The following is a 14,508-nucleotide window of genomic DNA, read 5'->3' on the forward strand; positions in this document are numbered from 1 at the left end:
GAAGTCTGAAATACTATTTTACTACCAGAGACATTTTCCTTACAGCAAAAAATGTCACTAATTTGTCATTTATATATTAGCTCCATCTTAAAAATTGAGAAGGTATAATTGAAGTCTAAAAAAAAAAAAAACAGATCTTTGTAGTTAATAATAGTCATCTTTTCCCACGTAGGCTGCTGCCCCAGTACTGTTGTAGATATCATCTGTCATGTTATGGAGTAAAATGAACTAACTCCAGAAGCAAGGCATTCCCTTTTTCAATTTATTATTATTATATTGGGTTCCTTGATGATCTAAGCAAAGCAGCACTGTCCTACACAAAACATGAGTGTCCTGAAGGTGCTCTGCTGCCTTGACAACACAGAGAGAGGAGAGAATCGGCATTTCTGGTCCACCTGAACTGGACACAATGACATTAAACACTGATGCATCCACTACTCTGGGTTTGCTTTTGAAAAGTTCCCATGCTTCCAGAGAATAGGGATTTACGTGAGGGGAGGAACACTGGCCTCCTATCAGGGCAGGAGAGTTCCTTCTACAATTGCAAACATATTTCTCAAGGTATAGGAGAGCCAAACTGGAAAGAAGCTCCACATAGGTCAGCTGTATACAGACACAAGATAGCAGGCTCTGTTCAACAAGATAGCAACTTGAACAGAACAACTATAAACAGTGTCAGTTTAAATTAAATACGTTTGTTTAAGCCATATGTTATATGACAGGTATCAGCCGCATCCAAGAATGTAAAATTTATGAAGCGGATGTTAAATATAAGGCCATCCTAAAAACGCTCAATTAGTGGGAGGGGGACCATATTTTCTGGTTATCTTTTGTTTGTTAAATCAGGATTCTTCTCAGTTCTGCCCTAACCACCCCTTAACACTGCACCCCTGAGCTGTACTGTTTTCATGCTTTCCGCCTTTGCAACTCTGAGGGCTGCTAACTTCCTGGTTTTATTAAATGAACACATAAATCCTCTTAACCACGATTCACAGCTTCACTAAGAGTGGCTTTAGGGAAAACCAAACTCGCGAAGCATTCACCATACAGCCATTTCCCTCAGCAATACAGCTGATGATGTTGTAGAAAATAAAATAATAACAAAGAGCTATGCAAGGTCTCCCCTAGCAGGAGGCTTGCTGGAGCTTTGGCACTGAATGCATAGCTCTTGTTAAAGGTCACTGTAGTTTGGCGTTTCAGAATGCTTACTTTAACATTCACAACAAAATGAACAAAGCGCCTTATTTTTATGGCTCATATTGATTGTTCCAATGCACGCTGATCCTATCTTCTACAAACAAAGCCAGGATTTAATTGCACTGGAGCATTAAGCAGACAGCCTTTAAAACTCTCTTCCATTAAACCTGAGCACCTGTTTGAGCTGCAACTGACTGTGTCAGAAAGGACCACAGCAGGTGCTACGCTGCAAAACAACCTGTATTCCTATACATGGGAAGAAACACTCCCAAATTAATTTCAAAACACATAACTGAGAAGGAAGAATTAGGAGTTTGCCTTTTTAACCTTCTCATAGATGAACACAATTCCAGGTTCTTTAAAAAAAAAAAAATCCCCATTTCTAGGCATTGCTGCATTATTCCTAGCACAGCTAGTAGGGGCTCCATATTAACAGCAACACATCTAAATAAATTATCAGTGCAAAATTCCAAGTGTCAGCTTAAAACTGACAAGTTGTTATGTGTGCATATATATATATATATATATATATATTTACTTCTATTCATTCTTCTAGATGTATGCCAAAATTTTGTGCCTGTTAAGATCTTAGTTCTTCTTGGATCACGAAAACAAAGCAGTAAAGCATATCAATGAAAACACGCTCGTCATTTTCCATATTGAGGAAGCAGTCAAATTTCCAGTCCCCTGTAAATTCCAAAGAGGTAATTTATTTGGCATGCCCAGTAACACAGAGGTACAAAATAGCATTCCAGACACCTCAAGTAAAGACCAAAGCACAAGCCACATGTGCCTGGACCACCCCACACCAAACCCTCTCCTACCGACGGGCAGTATTTCTCCACGTTAGCTGGCATTTTGTTTCCCAAACACCAACACCAAGGCCCCTCCTGAGGCAAACCACTCAGCTGCAATGCTTTTCCAGCGAATACGAGGCGAGAGCTGCTTCCAGCTCTGTGACAGACGTGACACACACCAGCCCCACAGCCTCTCCAAAGCGATGACGAGCACCGGAGAGCACCATGGAAAGAGACGCTGTGAACTCCCAGCAGCGCCTGCACGAAGGGTTTGGCTCCATTTCCTAACTCCTCCAAGGGAATCGCCTGTAAATAATGGCACTAAAGCTGCCTGCTGCTCTTTATCGACATGCACAAAAGTTGCCGCTCCACGTTTAGGAACAAAGTGGAAAATGGGTATGTTCAACATTAGGCACCAAAAAGGAAATAATACACACTGTGCATCAGCAGGAGGGGATAACAGAGGGATAACCAAATCCCTTCTTTTTCTTTCAATGTTTCCTTTTATCCTACTGTTTAGGGTGGTGGTTTTTTGTTGCTGGTGGTGGTGTTTGTTTGTTTGTTTTTGTGGTGGTGGGTTCTTTTGTTTGGATGTTTTTTGCTTATTTGTTTGTTTCATTACAGTGGACAAGAAGAGGTCTTACTAAGGTAGACCAGCCACCTGGAAAATGACTGACACCAACATCGAGCAACTAGCCGCACCAGGTCCATATTACCTTAAGCCACCACAGCTCTGAAGCAACTTAACCCCAAATTTATTTTAAAAGTTTGCAATTTCAATTTGCATATATATATATATATGAATATAAATATATGTGTGTATGTGTGTACATATGCATGCATCTGCAACCTACAAAACCAGGTAGCCACCTGGTCACTCAAAGCAGCTCTCTCAGGATCCATAAAGGACAAGGCCAACACCAAGGTAGATAGTGCATCTGTTCAATGATCGTAAAAGAGAGGAAGGAAGTACTGCGTAAGTGAGAACACAGAATAATATTAATAGGTGAGTCATTTCTGGATTCAGTAGTTTAGAGACCCCTTTTGGATATGAGCCATTGGTCAAGGGGAGATTACACTCACATCTCTATAGAACTCTAGAAAGAGTAACAGATCTTGACTCACCCTCCTCCTCCTGAGTCACTAGGCATCCTTCCCTTTATTTGCTGGCACTAATATTAAAACCATGCTCACCTGTTCAGGGAGCAGCAACAACAATATGCCTAGGGCTACTTGACTAAATGTCTACAGAGAAGAATCAAGCCTGGAATTGCCTATCAGCACAGAGAGTACTAGTCAAAACTCTCAACTGTGGACAAGACTAAACATTTTCCACTTAGAAAATAATTTGAGAAGTATTATTGCACATGGTGCAAAGATAAATTACAGACCATTAGAACACGTTGTCAGGCAGGTTGTGTCCCACTTCCTCTTCCTCCTCCTCCTCCTCAAACACTGAACATAAATCACAACTAGTTATTTCAAATGTAATCAAACCCTGCCTGGCATCAAGACTTGCTGATGTCTTCACTCTGCCCATCTCTCTTCACCATTAACTCGGGAGGAAAATAAAAAAGAAACTACAAAACACAACAATTGCATCCCCCAAACACACAAGCAAAGCAACAAAGAAAGCCACACTAACAACAACAACAAAAAAAAAACGTAAAAAAAAAGCCAACAGGCATACATAAGAGGCTGGCAACAACTCTTCAGTGAGGGGGGCATTCGGAAATGGTATACCAACTTTCAGACTTCTTATAACATGCATGAGTTTTAACCTCTCCATGTTTATACATTTTCACAGCAGATTAACATCTACCATCTCACTTTTAGAAAAAGGAGCCACTAACAATTGCATATGCAGCACATGCACTGTCAAGCATATGCATTACTGAGTGCAGGGAATTAGAAAAGTCTGAGCCAGTTACTGGTGTGATTAGATATTTTATACACATCTTTCTATTCCTAAGCCTTCTCATCTCCTAGAATTACAATTAATGGTATAGGGACCACATCTGGAAAAAGAATTGTACAACTTGTTTTTAGACAACCACATTTCTTGTATGATAGCTAAAAACCTTCCAGAATTTCTCTTATAAACATATTTCCAGCAATTTCAGCTCTCCCACACAGTCTTTACTCCTATAGCAATAGTCTCCTGCGGAAAAGTATTATTATTTTTTTTAAATAACTCAGGCACACATTTCTCTTGCATGATGAATAGTTTTCCATATTAAGATGACAACACTAGCACTGAAGCGTCCTATCACAGCAGGCAATTAAGGAAGAGATTCAAATGAAAAAAGTGTTAGTATCGCAAAAGACTAGCTGTTGTCGCATCACGAAATACAAGAAGTAGATTAAGAGAAAGATAACATTTGATAGGTAGCCAATACTTACAACAAAGGCTAAAATTGCCAGGCAGGACGGTCAATGAGGAAGGAGGAAAATAAAGGAAGAGAAGTACTAGCATGCACGAATCTTAATCAGTGCATTCATCCATCCGTCAAAACCACCTAGCACAGAAAGACTCAGCAATTGACCGTATCAGTAAGTTTAAGAGCTCGACTTCCTCTATTTCACTCTATTTCAAGGAGGGCTGAGCCTGGCCACATAATGCAGAACTGGCTGCTGTGCCGCAGTGGGCGACATGACTGCGCACACCAACAGCAACCTGGGTGCAGGCAGCGAAGTCTGCAAGCTGGAACAAAACCAAATCCCAACTGCTAGCAATGGCGTGACAGCTGAAGTAAACACTCCTTTGGTCAACAGACACTGTCACCACCAGTCTCGGGGCAACGGGGATGCTGTTTTAGAGCTGGTTCTGGTATCGGGCAGGAGAGCTGACCAGTGGTTCAAGTGGTTCAGGACTGGTCACAAGCCAACCCTGGCCATGTCAGATCATGCCACAGAAACATGTCAAACTGTCTAGATTTTGGGAAGGGAAACCTCAGGAAACCTACTGGAATTTATTAATGGGGCTGATGAGGCTGAAAATTTTCAGAACATGTTTACAGAGTAACTGAAAGCCCTTCCCAGCCTTTGGGCTTGGTTTTCAAGCTAAAGAACAAACTTGAGGTGAAGAGGATTTCACACTACCTGGTTTGTGATTATAACCTTACTTGTAATGCTAAAGATAAGCAGAAAACCTCCTCCTACAAAAACGGACAAAAAGATTAAGAAAAGCAAGCATGTTTCAGAGCTTATGGGGTACAGAGTAAAAACAGCTAGAAGCCTACTTAAGCTGAACCAGGAAAAAGAAATAATGGGGGTATTACTGTTTCTATGCATTTCAGCTTCAAAAAAGGTAAAGACAGGCAACTATCTACTCACTGAGGCTGAAAAGGATGCTAAGGGAAAAAATAAGCAGGAACAAACACTGAAACGTACTTTGCCTTCTATTTCAATAAAGATAATAAAATGATACACTGAAAATGAGGCTTGGATAATGGTTATTACCACATACAGTGTGGAAACAAAATTAGAACATTTACAAGAAAGAAATAAGGGGATCTGGATAATCTCCATCCCACAATGCTGAAATAATTGGCACACAGAACAATGACAGATACGCCAAAAATCATTAAGAGAGGGAGGGGGGAAAGGAAGTAGTTTGGGAGAGAACGAAAGCAATCTTGGCGCTACAAGCATACTAGTATGACCTTGATAACACAAGATCTGAAAAAGAAGTCAAGGAAATGTAGTAGTGAAATGAACAGTGAAATGAAAATGAGGCAAATTTGACTTTAATAGGGTAGTTTATTCATCAAAAAAGGATAATACAGTGAACTTAAACCAGAAGAAAAGCAAGAGCTGATGTGGTCCCTCTTCAAACAATATTTAAGGTGGAGACCTATAAGAGTTGAAAGATGAACAAAGCACTGGCTGAAGGAAAGGCAATAGAAAGATATCCAGAAAAAGAGACAGTACAGTGTTCCTAAGGAACTGTGAAATCAGTTATTAAATAATTTATGTACCAACAAAAAGCAGGTACCCACTAATGACTTCTGGTAGAAAAAAAGTTGGGAGAAACAATTGTTCCTGAAACCATCTCACGGAAATTTGTCAGTCTTTTGGGTTGGCTGGAGCAATGCAAATGCAATGAAATTTGCATACCAAATGAAAGCCTATTATGAACGATGACTTTTGTTATGGTCAGGGACCCATTAACAGGAGATGAAGGGGAGAAGAGAGATCTCAGAACACAAAAGACCATATATTCCTGTTAGCCCTCATAACAGCTGTTTGATACTGATGCTTTTCAGTTATTCTACAAACAAGAAAATGTATTTTTACTGGAAAACCAGAAGCAATCAATTATATAAAGTACTGGTAAACCACTATTTGTAATTTTATATGGTTGTGGTTACCTAATTCAAAGCAAAAACACAGGAAAAATGACATGCTTCCCTTCAAAAACTATTTAATTGAAACAGGTGCAGAGAAGACTACTCAGAGGGTTGAAAAAACTATTTTATGAGGGAAGCTGAAGCACTTGGAATGCTTTAGACTAACAACTACATGCTAAAAGCAACACAACTCTGTAGGTACATCTTGTGTAGAGCAGAGAAGACTTTATAGGGAAAGGATGGCTTGGTCAGAGTGGAAATGCAGAGAAATCCCAGCTCAGAGAGTGGAACTGCCTTTCAACTGGGATGGGGCAGACAAGGGGCAAAAACTGAAAATCCACTGATTATCTGAGACAGAAAAAAAAAAAAATCTTCAACAACTCACTGTTTGGCTCAGGCATGGAAGGGCTCCCTCTACCCTGAAGCAAGAGATATGACTCCAGCCAGAGAGATGGAGGACAAGCTGTACTGTAGTGGGAAAGGAAACATCGGCAAGGTCTGCCTGGCACCTCACTCATATTTTTAACTATTGTTCAGGTAAAGCTTTTCTGGGTCAGACTTCTGTAGTTCAGGTACAGTCCATTCCCCACTTATCCCCTGTTATAACAGAGGCGTAAGACAATGTCTCTGACCCTTTATGCTGTTTCCGTGGGGCACACTACAGTTTACTCGCTGTTTCAGTCTTTCATGAAGGCTTTCAATTTGTTAGAATGCACAGAGAGAGCTAGCAACAGGCTTATCAAGATTCAAACTTTTCTTTTTTACATGATTGTTTGGGGAAATTGTCCCCTTCAGCCCTCCAATCCTAAGTCGGCCGTACTTTAATAGTCCATTACAAGAAGAGAAACAAATCTCAATATTTACTTTTTGTTGAACTATCAGATAAACGCTCGGTCTATTTCTGTTCTATTCACATTCTCCCACAATTTCCATTACAAGGTATGCACTGAGCACTTTGACAAGAAGTTCCCCACCACTAAGAATCTTAGTGCTAGAAGAAAAAGGAAATATTTAGTTAGGTTTTGGTTTCAAGCAGAAATACATTTTCAAAATTACACTGGAATTCACCCCCACATCTTACTCCTTTGCAACACAGGCTCACACATTCTACCAACTCACAGATATAAACTCTAAATTTTGCTAAGTGAATCTGAATCCCATTTAGCTGGAAACAGCTTTGGTTTGTTTAACTGTCCTGAATTACCAGTAAAACCTACTATACTGCCCTTCTGATTAATTTGGTTAGAAATGGTTCATGGTAACTTTTGTTCTCTTCACGAGTTTGCACAGTATCCAGCAAACAGGACTATCTGCACTGTGTACAATATGCAAGATACTGTTGCATCTAAAATGAACTTGTTAATCATTAAATTGTAAAGATAACATTGATATATGCTATGTTGCTTATTTTCATATCCTTAGTAAGGCATAAGACCTAAAAAGGAAGTCTGTAGGATGTATGCCAAAAACGTCTGGTTTTCAGAAAATTTATGTATTATCTTTCACATAGTAAACCCCTGGTCTTAGCCTCTACTTGCTAGTACAACAGTATTCTTCTGGCAAATTAACCAACTTTTTCTTCCAGTTTCTGCTGCTTTTGTTCTGCTTTTTTTTTTTTTAACGAGTTCATCTTGCCATACCCTGTAACAGCTTGCAGTAGTTATCTTTGAAAAAAGTTCCCTTTTCCAACTCACAAGCATGACTGCACCCTATTTAAAGATGAACTTCATCTCTCCAAGTTTCTTATTAAAAAAAAGAGTTGATGATGTAATGCAATGTAATGGTAATCCATGGAAAAGGGTTTATAGTTCTCTGAAAGCAGCAGGCTACCGTGGAGTCCAAAGCAGTTCAGAGATGAACTATGAAAGGAGGAAAGCACATTTGATTTGCGTAACTGATTCTGATTTTATCCCTAGTCAGTAGTGACTTTACAGTCAATAAATGAAACAAACATAACTGAAAGGAAGACTAAAATGGGAAAACTAAAAGGGGAAAAGCTATGCAAAACCTACTTTTAGCTTTTATTATTATTTTTTTTAATTTATTTCCTCCTTCTTTAAAGTATGAGGGTCATACCTCCTCAAAAAACCCTGGCAAGACTGCTATATAAGAACAATTATCACATGCATATAAAAACCTAAAACTATTGTCCTATAGTTAATACCTACCTTTCTTCATTCTGTGTTCACGTGTTGCTGTTTACAAGTCAGCAACCTGTATCTCATTTCTCTACTATCCCAAACCTGAACAGAAAAAAAAAAAAAAAAAAAGCCAAGACTTTCCAGCCAAGACTTTCCAGTAGAAGTGCTAGAAGTGTTTCATAAAGACTTCTTTACAGAGAAGCACTGGCTTTTTTTCTATTTTTTGATTAAATAAAAGCATAAAGGCAGTATATAACTTATTCAAAACTTCTGAGAGTATTTGATGTTTCTCTCTCAACAGCTCTCCCTGACTTGTAAGAATGTAGCTAGTACCACTTCGAAGTACTCTGGTCCTTTTCTTTCCTTCCCTTCTACGAAACAAGACGTGGTTATGTTTGACATCACATTAAAACATTCTGTATTTTTTTAAACTGGTTTGAAAATATACTGCAGCAAGTTAATTTTGTTTGGGGATTACATGTAGGCAAAAGCAAACACAACAACCATATACATATCAAAAAGCAAACAAACTCATCCTGGACAAAGATGTTAGTTGTATATAACAGTAAGAAAGATCTGTAAAATTCACTCTAACTTAAACATTTTCAAGTTTTCATTGCTACCAGACGTCCCCTGAAGCCATTACCCTCATGCCACTGGATGAAATGGCTGATGGGCAGCTTAGAGAAGGTTTCAAGCTGGCATTACTATTTAACTACTCACATTAAACTCACGTACATCTTTTAAAACACATGAAACACCTATGTATTGTCAACTGCTTTTCCATATAACGTTGTGATTAGCAGCAATATTAGCTCCAGGATCTACTGCCACCCCACTGCATTGCTCGCCTCAATGTCTACCGTGCACAAATTCATACCACCTCGTGGTTTCACTTACTCCTGCGCCGCAGACCAGTTAGAAAGCTTGTACTCACAAGAAAGGAACAAAATCTCCATTCCTAGCTCAAACCAGCAACTTGATGAAAACAAGCCTGCTCATGGAGGTGTACAGGATTTACCAGCAATAAGGAGCTCCTTCAGAAAACTATAATATTGTTTATAAACATATCTTTTAGGCAACAGGAATTTGATCATTCTAGGAATCTCAGATGAAGCAATTCTGAAGCACAGCTGACTCGTTTTCTTGACCTGATCCACCCCTGAACTGTATTCGCAGCCAGGCAGTAAGAGGGAGATGGCTGTGAACCTAGGGGAAGACCACTGAGGCTGGTGGGAAGGCCCACTGACATATGCTTAGAAATGGCTTTTGGTAACTTTTGTTCTCCAACTGAGGTTTGGAGCCAAGATCCCTCCCTCTGCTGTATCTGAGCACTACCTGCCGCTGTTCCTAGTTCTGGGGAAGCCAACAGGACCCAGTATCAGCACATGCTCAGTCTTCTAGAAAACACTGTCTCTGCCAAAGGTGGAGATGGATCAGACATGTAGTTAAGGAGAATCAGTTTTAGAAAACACCTCCTCAAATCCAGAAGCTTCACTGAGGATCCTCTGCCTTTCCAGCCTGAACCCTGGCAGATTCACAGGTCCTCGGCTCCTGTCAAAGACAGCTACTCACACACCAACAAAAAAGTCACACGAAGCTCTCATGCCACCTAGGAAAGTCAAATAACTGCAGCAAGCCCACCATTACTGGGCTTGGGAGAAAGCATCAACAAAAAAATCAACATCCTGTTACTGAACTCCCTGAGAATCTACGCTCTCAGTTTCACTTGATTAGTGTCACCATTTTAACTAAATTATTCTCTGCAAGAAGGTTTTCTGGAACAAAGCCCATAAACCAATGATCCATGAAAAACAATTAGAACTATTTCCTTTTCATAAGTTGTGTAAGCAGCAGAGATCCTGTCAGTTAGGGCTGGAAGAAAGTCATCATACTACCTTCTTCTTCTCTTCCTCCTCCTCCCCCCTTATTCTCCTCCACCCATTCACCCCTTCAAATATATCACCCCTCAGTAATAAAGAGCAGTTTTTATGCCTCTATGTATTCGGAACATATCAGCCTTTGACTATGTTAAATAGAGCGCTTCCTCAGACACAGCATCTATTCTGTCCTCCTCATGCTCATACGAGCTCTATCCAAACAATCTGAAGAGACAGGATGTTTAAATTCGGGGGGAAAAAAAAAAAAAAAAACCTCTCTGGAAGGCACAGAAAAGGAGCTTGTTAAAGAGCATCATCTGTTCCTGAAAAGCAATCCAAATTGTGCTACTAGTTTTTGCCTACATTTCATGACCCAGTGTAGCGTCACACCCATCCTAAACAGTTTAATTTAGGGCTGCTGTAACCCCTCAGAGAAGTTCTCCCAGAGAACACTTCTGACCATAACAAAACATTAAGACACCCAAGATGCACATAAGTCTAAACACTATTTATTCTCGGAGTTCAACCCTTCTTCTCCCAGAAGTCAAGGGCAAAGGCTCCACCAGCTCAACTACCAGGACTCTTCTGAATTGTTAGCCTCAACTCTAACCCCGTTACTAGGAAATCCAAGTAGACCTAACCGCCAGCCCTACAACTGAGCACACTAAGTGGCACTGTTTATTTGTGTATGAGGATGGTGCTTCCCTCTTCCGTGTGCCCTGCTGAGTTGGAGTGCAGTACCAATGCTGTATCCACACTTGCTTTGACTGCTTTCTCAGTGGCACAGGGGCAACCTTATATTCCCATCTTACTAAGTGTTTGTTAAGCCAGTTAAAAAAAGTAGTATAATAAGGAGTCTCGCTGTAAATTATCCTCTTCCTGTTCCAGATACAAACGTGTTTTTTTGGAATTTCAAGATTTTCCTCAAACAGAAGGTGTTTACATGGGATGGAATATACAAGAAAGTAAAAATGTTTGTAAAGGGGAAGCATATTGGTGTGATTAAGCCACAAAACCTATACTTAAGTAACAGATTCTCTGTTCCCAGCTCTGCAATTATTTTTTATTGTGCAATTAAAAGACAAATGTGATTTTTTCAGATGCTCTACTGTAGAGAGCTACCCATATAATACCTGAATTCATATGAACTGAGCATCCATCCGCTTGAGTTTTCAAAAACCTGAGAGCCTAGGTACATACACATACACACACAAATCTAAAGAGACAACGTAATATGTATTAACTTGCTAACTGCCTATCTTGACGTATAGAAGTCATCTCTTGGCCTTATCATGACCAGGGCTTTCTTTTCCTTTCCTCTTCATATATATATAATGACATATTTCTTCAGCATTAAGCCCTTACACCTGAACAACAGGCTTCAGTGGATCCTGCCACAGACTATATTTCTCTCAGTTTTATGCGCGTTACAAAATGACCCATTTCTGTTGATCACGAGGTAAGTACTTATTAATAGCTGTTTCGTATTTCCCTAGCGGCCCAAACAAAGAACAATGTGATTTTAATCTAAACAAATGTGGCAATATTACTTCATGGAAATCATCACATTTGAGAAGCAGCAGACATTGCTGAGTGTATGTTCACAAAACAGACTCTTCCAGATTCATGCACGCACATGTGAGCACATGTACTCTCAAGAAGTCCCTACTCCCCTGTAGAACAGGCTGACAAGATGTTCCTTAAAAAACATGTTGTACCTACATCAACAGTTTGATGCATCAAAAAGTGCAGAAGCAAAACGCATCTTTCACTGAAGAAATAGCAAACAGATGCACACATTAATTCTGTACTCCTAAAAATCTGTTCACTAACTGCAAAACAGTATAAAATTAGTTTTTCATCCTTGACCAGGCAGTGAAAAAATGCCTGATTTGAAGGCCAGATACGTTGTTCCAGCTAAATGCAAGCCCTAAGTTTTCAACTGACATCTGCTTTGGCGAACTCACACAAATCAAAATCACCCATTCTGCCTTCAAAAAAGGGATTTGAAATTTACTGTGTTAATGGGACATTGTTCATTTATAGGTATGTCAGTTCACACAAACTTGTTTTTCAATGGAAAAAGTCACAGACAAAACTATTTCAATTCCCCTTTAGGAGAAGGGGGAAGCTTTTTGTGAAAGTTGGCAGTCTCCTTTGCCTTTTCTTCAAGTGAAAGAAAAAAAAGTCAATACAAGAGAAGTGGAACTAACTACACAAGAAATACTGCGAAAGCACAGAACAATCTGTCCTATAACCTGCAATTACAAGTCCCAAGCAACCTCCTTTAACCAAAGGACCAGTAAGTGGGCAGTCACAAACAAAAAGCAAAGGGTGTCTATGCGTTGTACACGACAAAATAATGCTTAGAGCTCTGTTTCCCCACCCCAAAAATATAAAGGGGGAAGACTTTATACAGAGTGTACAGAAAGTTGCTGTTAAATCAACAAATAGCAGTACTATGCCCCCATCCAGTCCAGAAGAGAAGTTACAACACGCAAGGCACCACCTTGCCTTGCCATTAAGAAATGATGCATTATAGCATCTGTACAGTGATCTGCTCACTCCAGCATACACTGCACTGGCCACAGATGGCCTTTTTTTTGTGTGTGGGTTTTGTTTTTTTTTTTTGAGATTTTTCCAATCTGAAAAGTCTTATTGTTGCACTTCCACATCTTCGAGGGTCTATTCAACAACTGATCACAACTCTGAATCTTGGGATTAGAAAAGTTTCAAAGGCAGCTCTGTTAAATCTTACCATCCTCTCCCATTTAAAACTCAGCACGTACTACTACTTATTCGAGTAAACTTTGGTAATCTTCATGCAAATGTATTTGGGTGTTTCATTCTCAGGGCAGGTAGTAGAGATGAATGCTCTTTCCATGACTAGAGAACTTTCCTTGAGCTAATTGAAAACAGGCATATTTTGAATAACGAACACTGTTGCCAATAGTCTTGCAGGGAGGCAATGCAAGAATGATTTATGGACTGTGAATATCACGTAAATCTGTCTTCAAGTAAAAGGATCATCTCTGCATAGAATAAATGTAAGTACTCAGTCATCAATGCTCTGAATTTTACATATTTCCCAACTAAGCAAAAAACACAGCATATCCTAACCCCCTCAGAGGTTCTCACACAGCAAGTTATAAATGTATTTATGTCTAAATAGAGCCAGAAAGGCAACGCTCAATTACAACATTGTAAAATTAGATTATATTTCATGTGTTTTCCAAGTCTTCCTTCTACCATCCCATTTTCACATCACCTTTGCATTTACTACTTACTCTGTGGTCCAAGGGGAAGGCAGTAGTCAGTCAATATGCTGGAAGCTAAACGAGGGTTTTTTTCCATCTATAACAGCTGTTGTGAACTTCCTTTTTACTGTCATTTCCAGCAAGTGTTTTTATTTCATTTTCATCTGAGGCCTGCAAATTCTGACTATTATAGGGACGAAAAACAAAAATATTTTTTTCATGGAAACTTTTGATGAACATCAGATGCTTGAGCAATTCTCCTTATTCATAGTGGAAGTACATTCTACAAACTTCTTCAGAGGCATGCACAGCTTTCTTTTGTTTACCATTTGGGAGTTATCACTCTGAGGATCTGGATCTCACTTCAAGTATCTTGCATCTAACACACATTAGATTTACTCTGAGTAAAGCCAAAGCTACATTCTCTGCAGACATTCACTGCGTCCTAGGCATATGCAAACTCTGACCACGCTGAGCACAGTAGGTCCTCATTTGCATTGCAGCAAGAAAGTCAATCTATATCAATGACTATGAATGCATTCAAAGAGAAAAACTGAAAAGAAAAAAAAAAAGAGAAAAGCCACAGTAAATACTTCAGTAGCCATATTAAAATCTGAAAAAAAAAAAAACAAACACCCTCTGAATCTGGTGATCATTGAGTCAAACAATACTGGACATGAAATAACCTCAATTCTTTACATTTGTTTTGCTGTTCTGTGACTATCATAAGCTACGTTTTAGTTCTTTATGGTACAGAGTACACTTGTATCAGCTCCTCCATGGCACTTAAGAGAAGAGCTGTGCTGAGTAGCTCTGGAAGAAGGTGACTCCGAAAGCAGAAACTTAAGAAAGAAACTTGGCATTCTTGACAAGTTAGGGGAAAA

At 39.5% G+C, this 14,508-nt stretch overlaps 1 protein-coding gene across 12 annotated transcripts in view; it reads right to left on the reverse strand.

Annotated features, from left to right (window-relative positions):
* Positions 1–14,508, reverse strand: part of EML4 (EMAP like 4) — a 158,639-nt gene that overhangs the window by 102,627 nt on the left and 41,504 nt on the right. For 2 of the 12 annotated variants that reach the window (XM_083828853.1, XM_083828850.1), the window contains exon 1: positions 13,655–14,148. The exons of 6 other annotated variants lie outside the window; for them this stretch is intronic. In XM_083828853.1, the coding sequence (XP_083684979.1) occupies positions 13,655–13,721 (67 nt within the window). In that variant the 5' untranslated portion in view covers positions 13,722–14,148. Of the gene's footprint in view, positions 1–4,397; positions 4,651–13,654; positions 14,149–14,508 lie in introns of those variants that run through there. 4 more of the 12 variants (XM_083828849.1, XM_083828855.1, XM_083828858.1 and 1 more) reach the window with 4 other exon arrangements.

Source organism: Anser anser (assembly GCF_964211835.1).
Source record: "Anser anser genome assembly, chromosome: 3".
In the NCBI taxonomy this organism is placed as follows: domain Eukaryota; kingdom Metazoa; phylum Chordata; class Aves; order Anseriformes; family Anatidae; genus Anser; species Anser anser.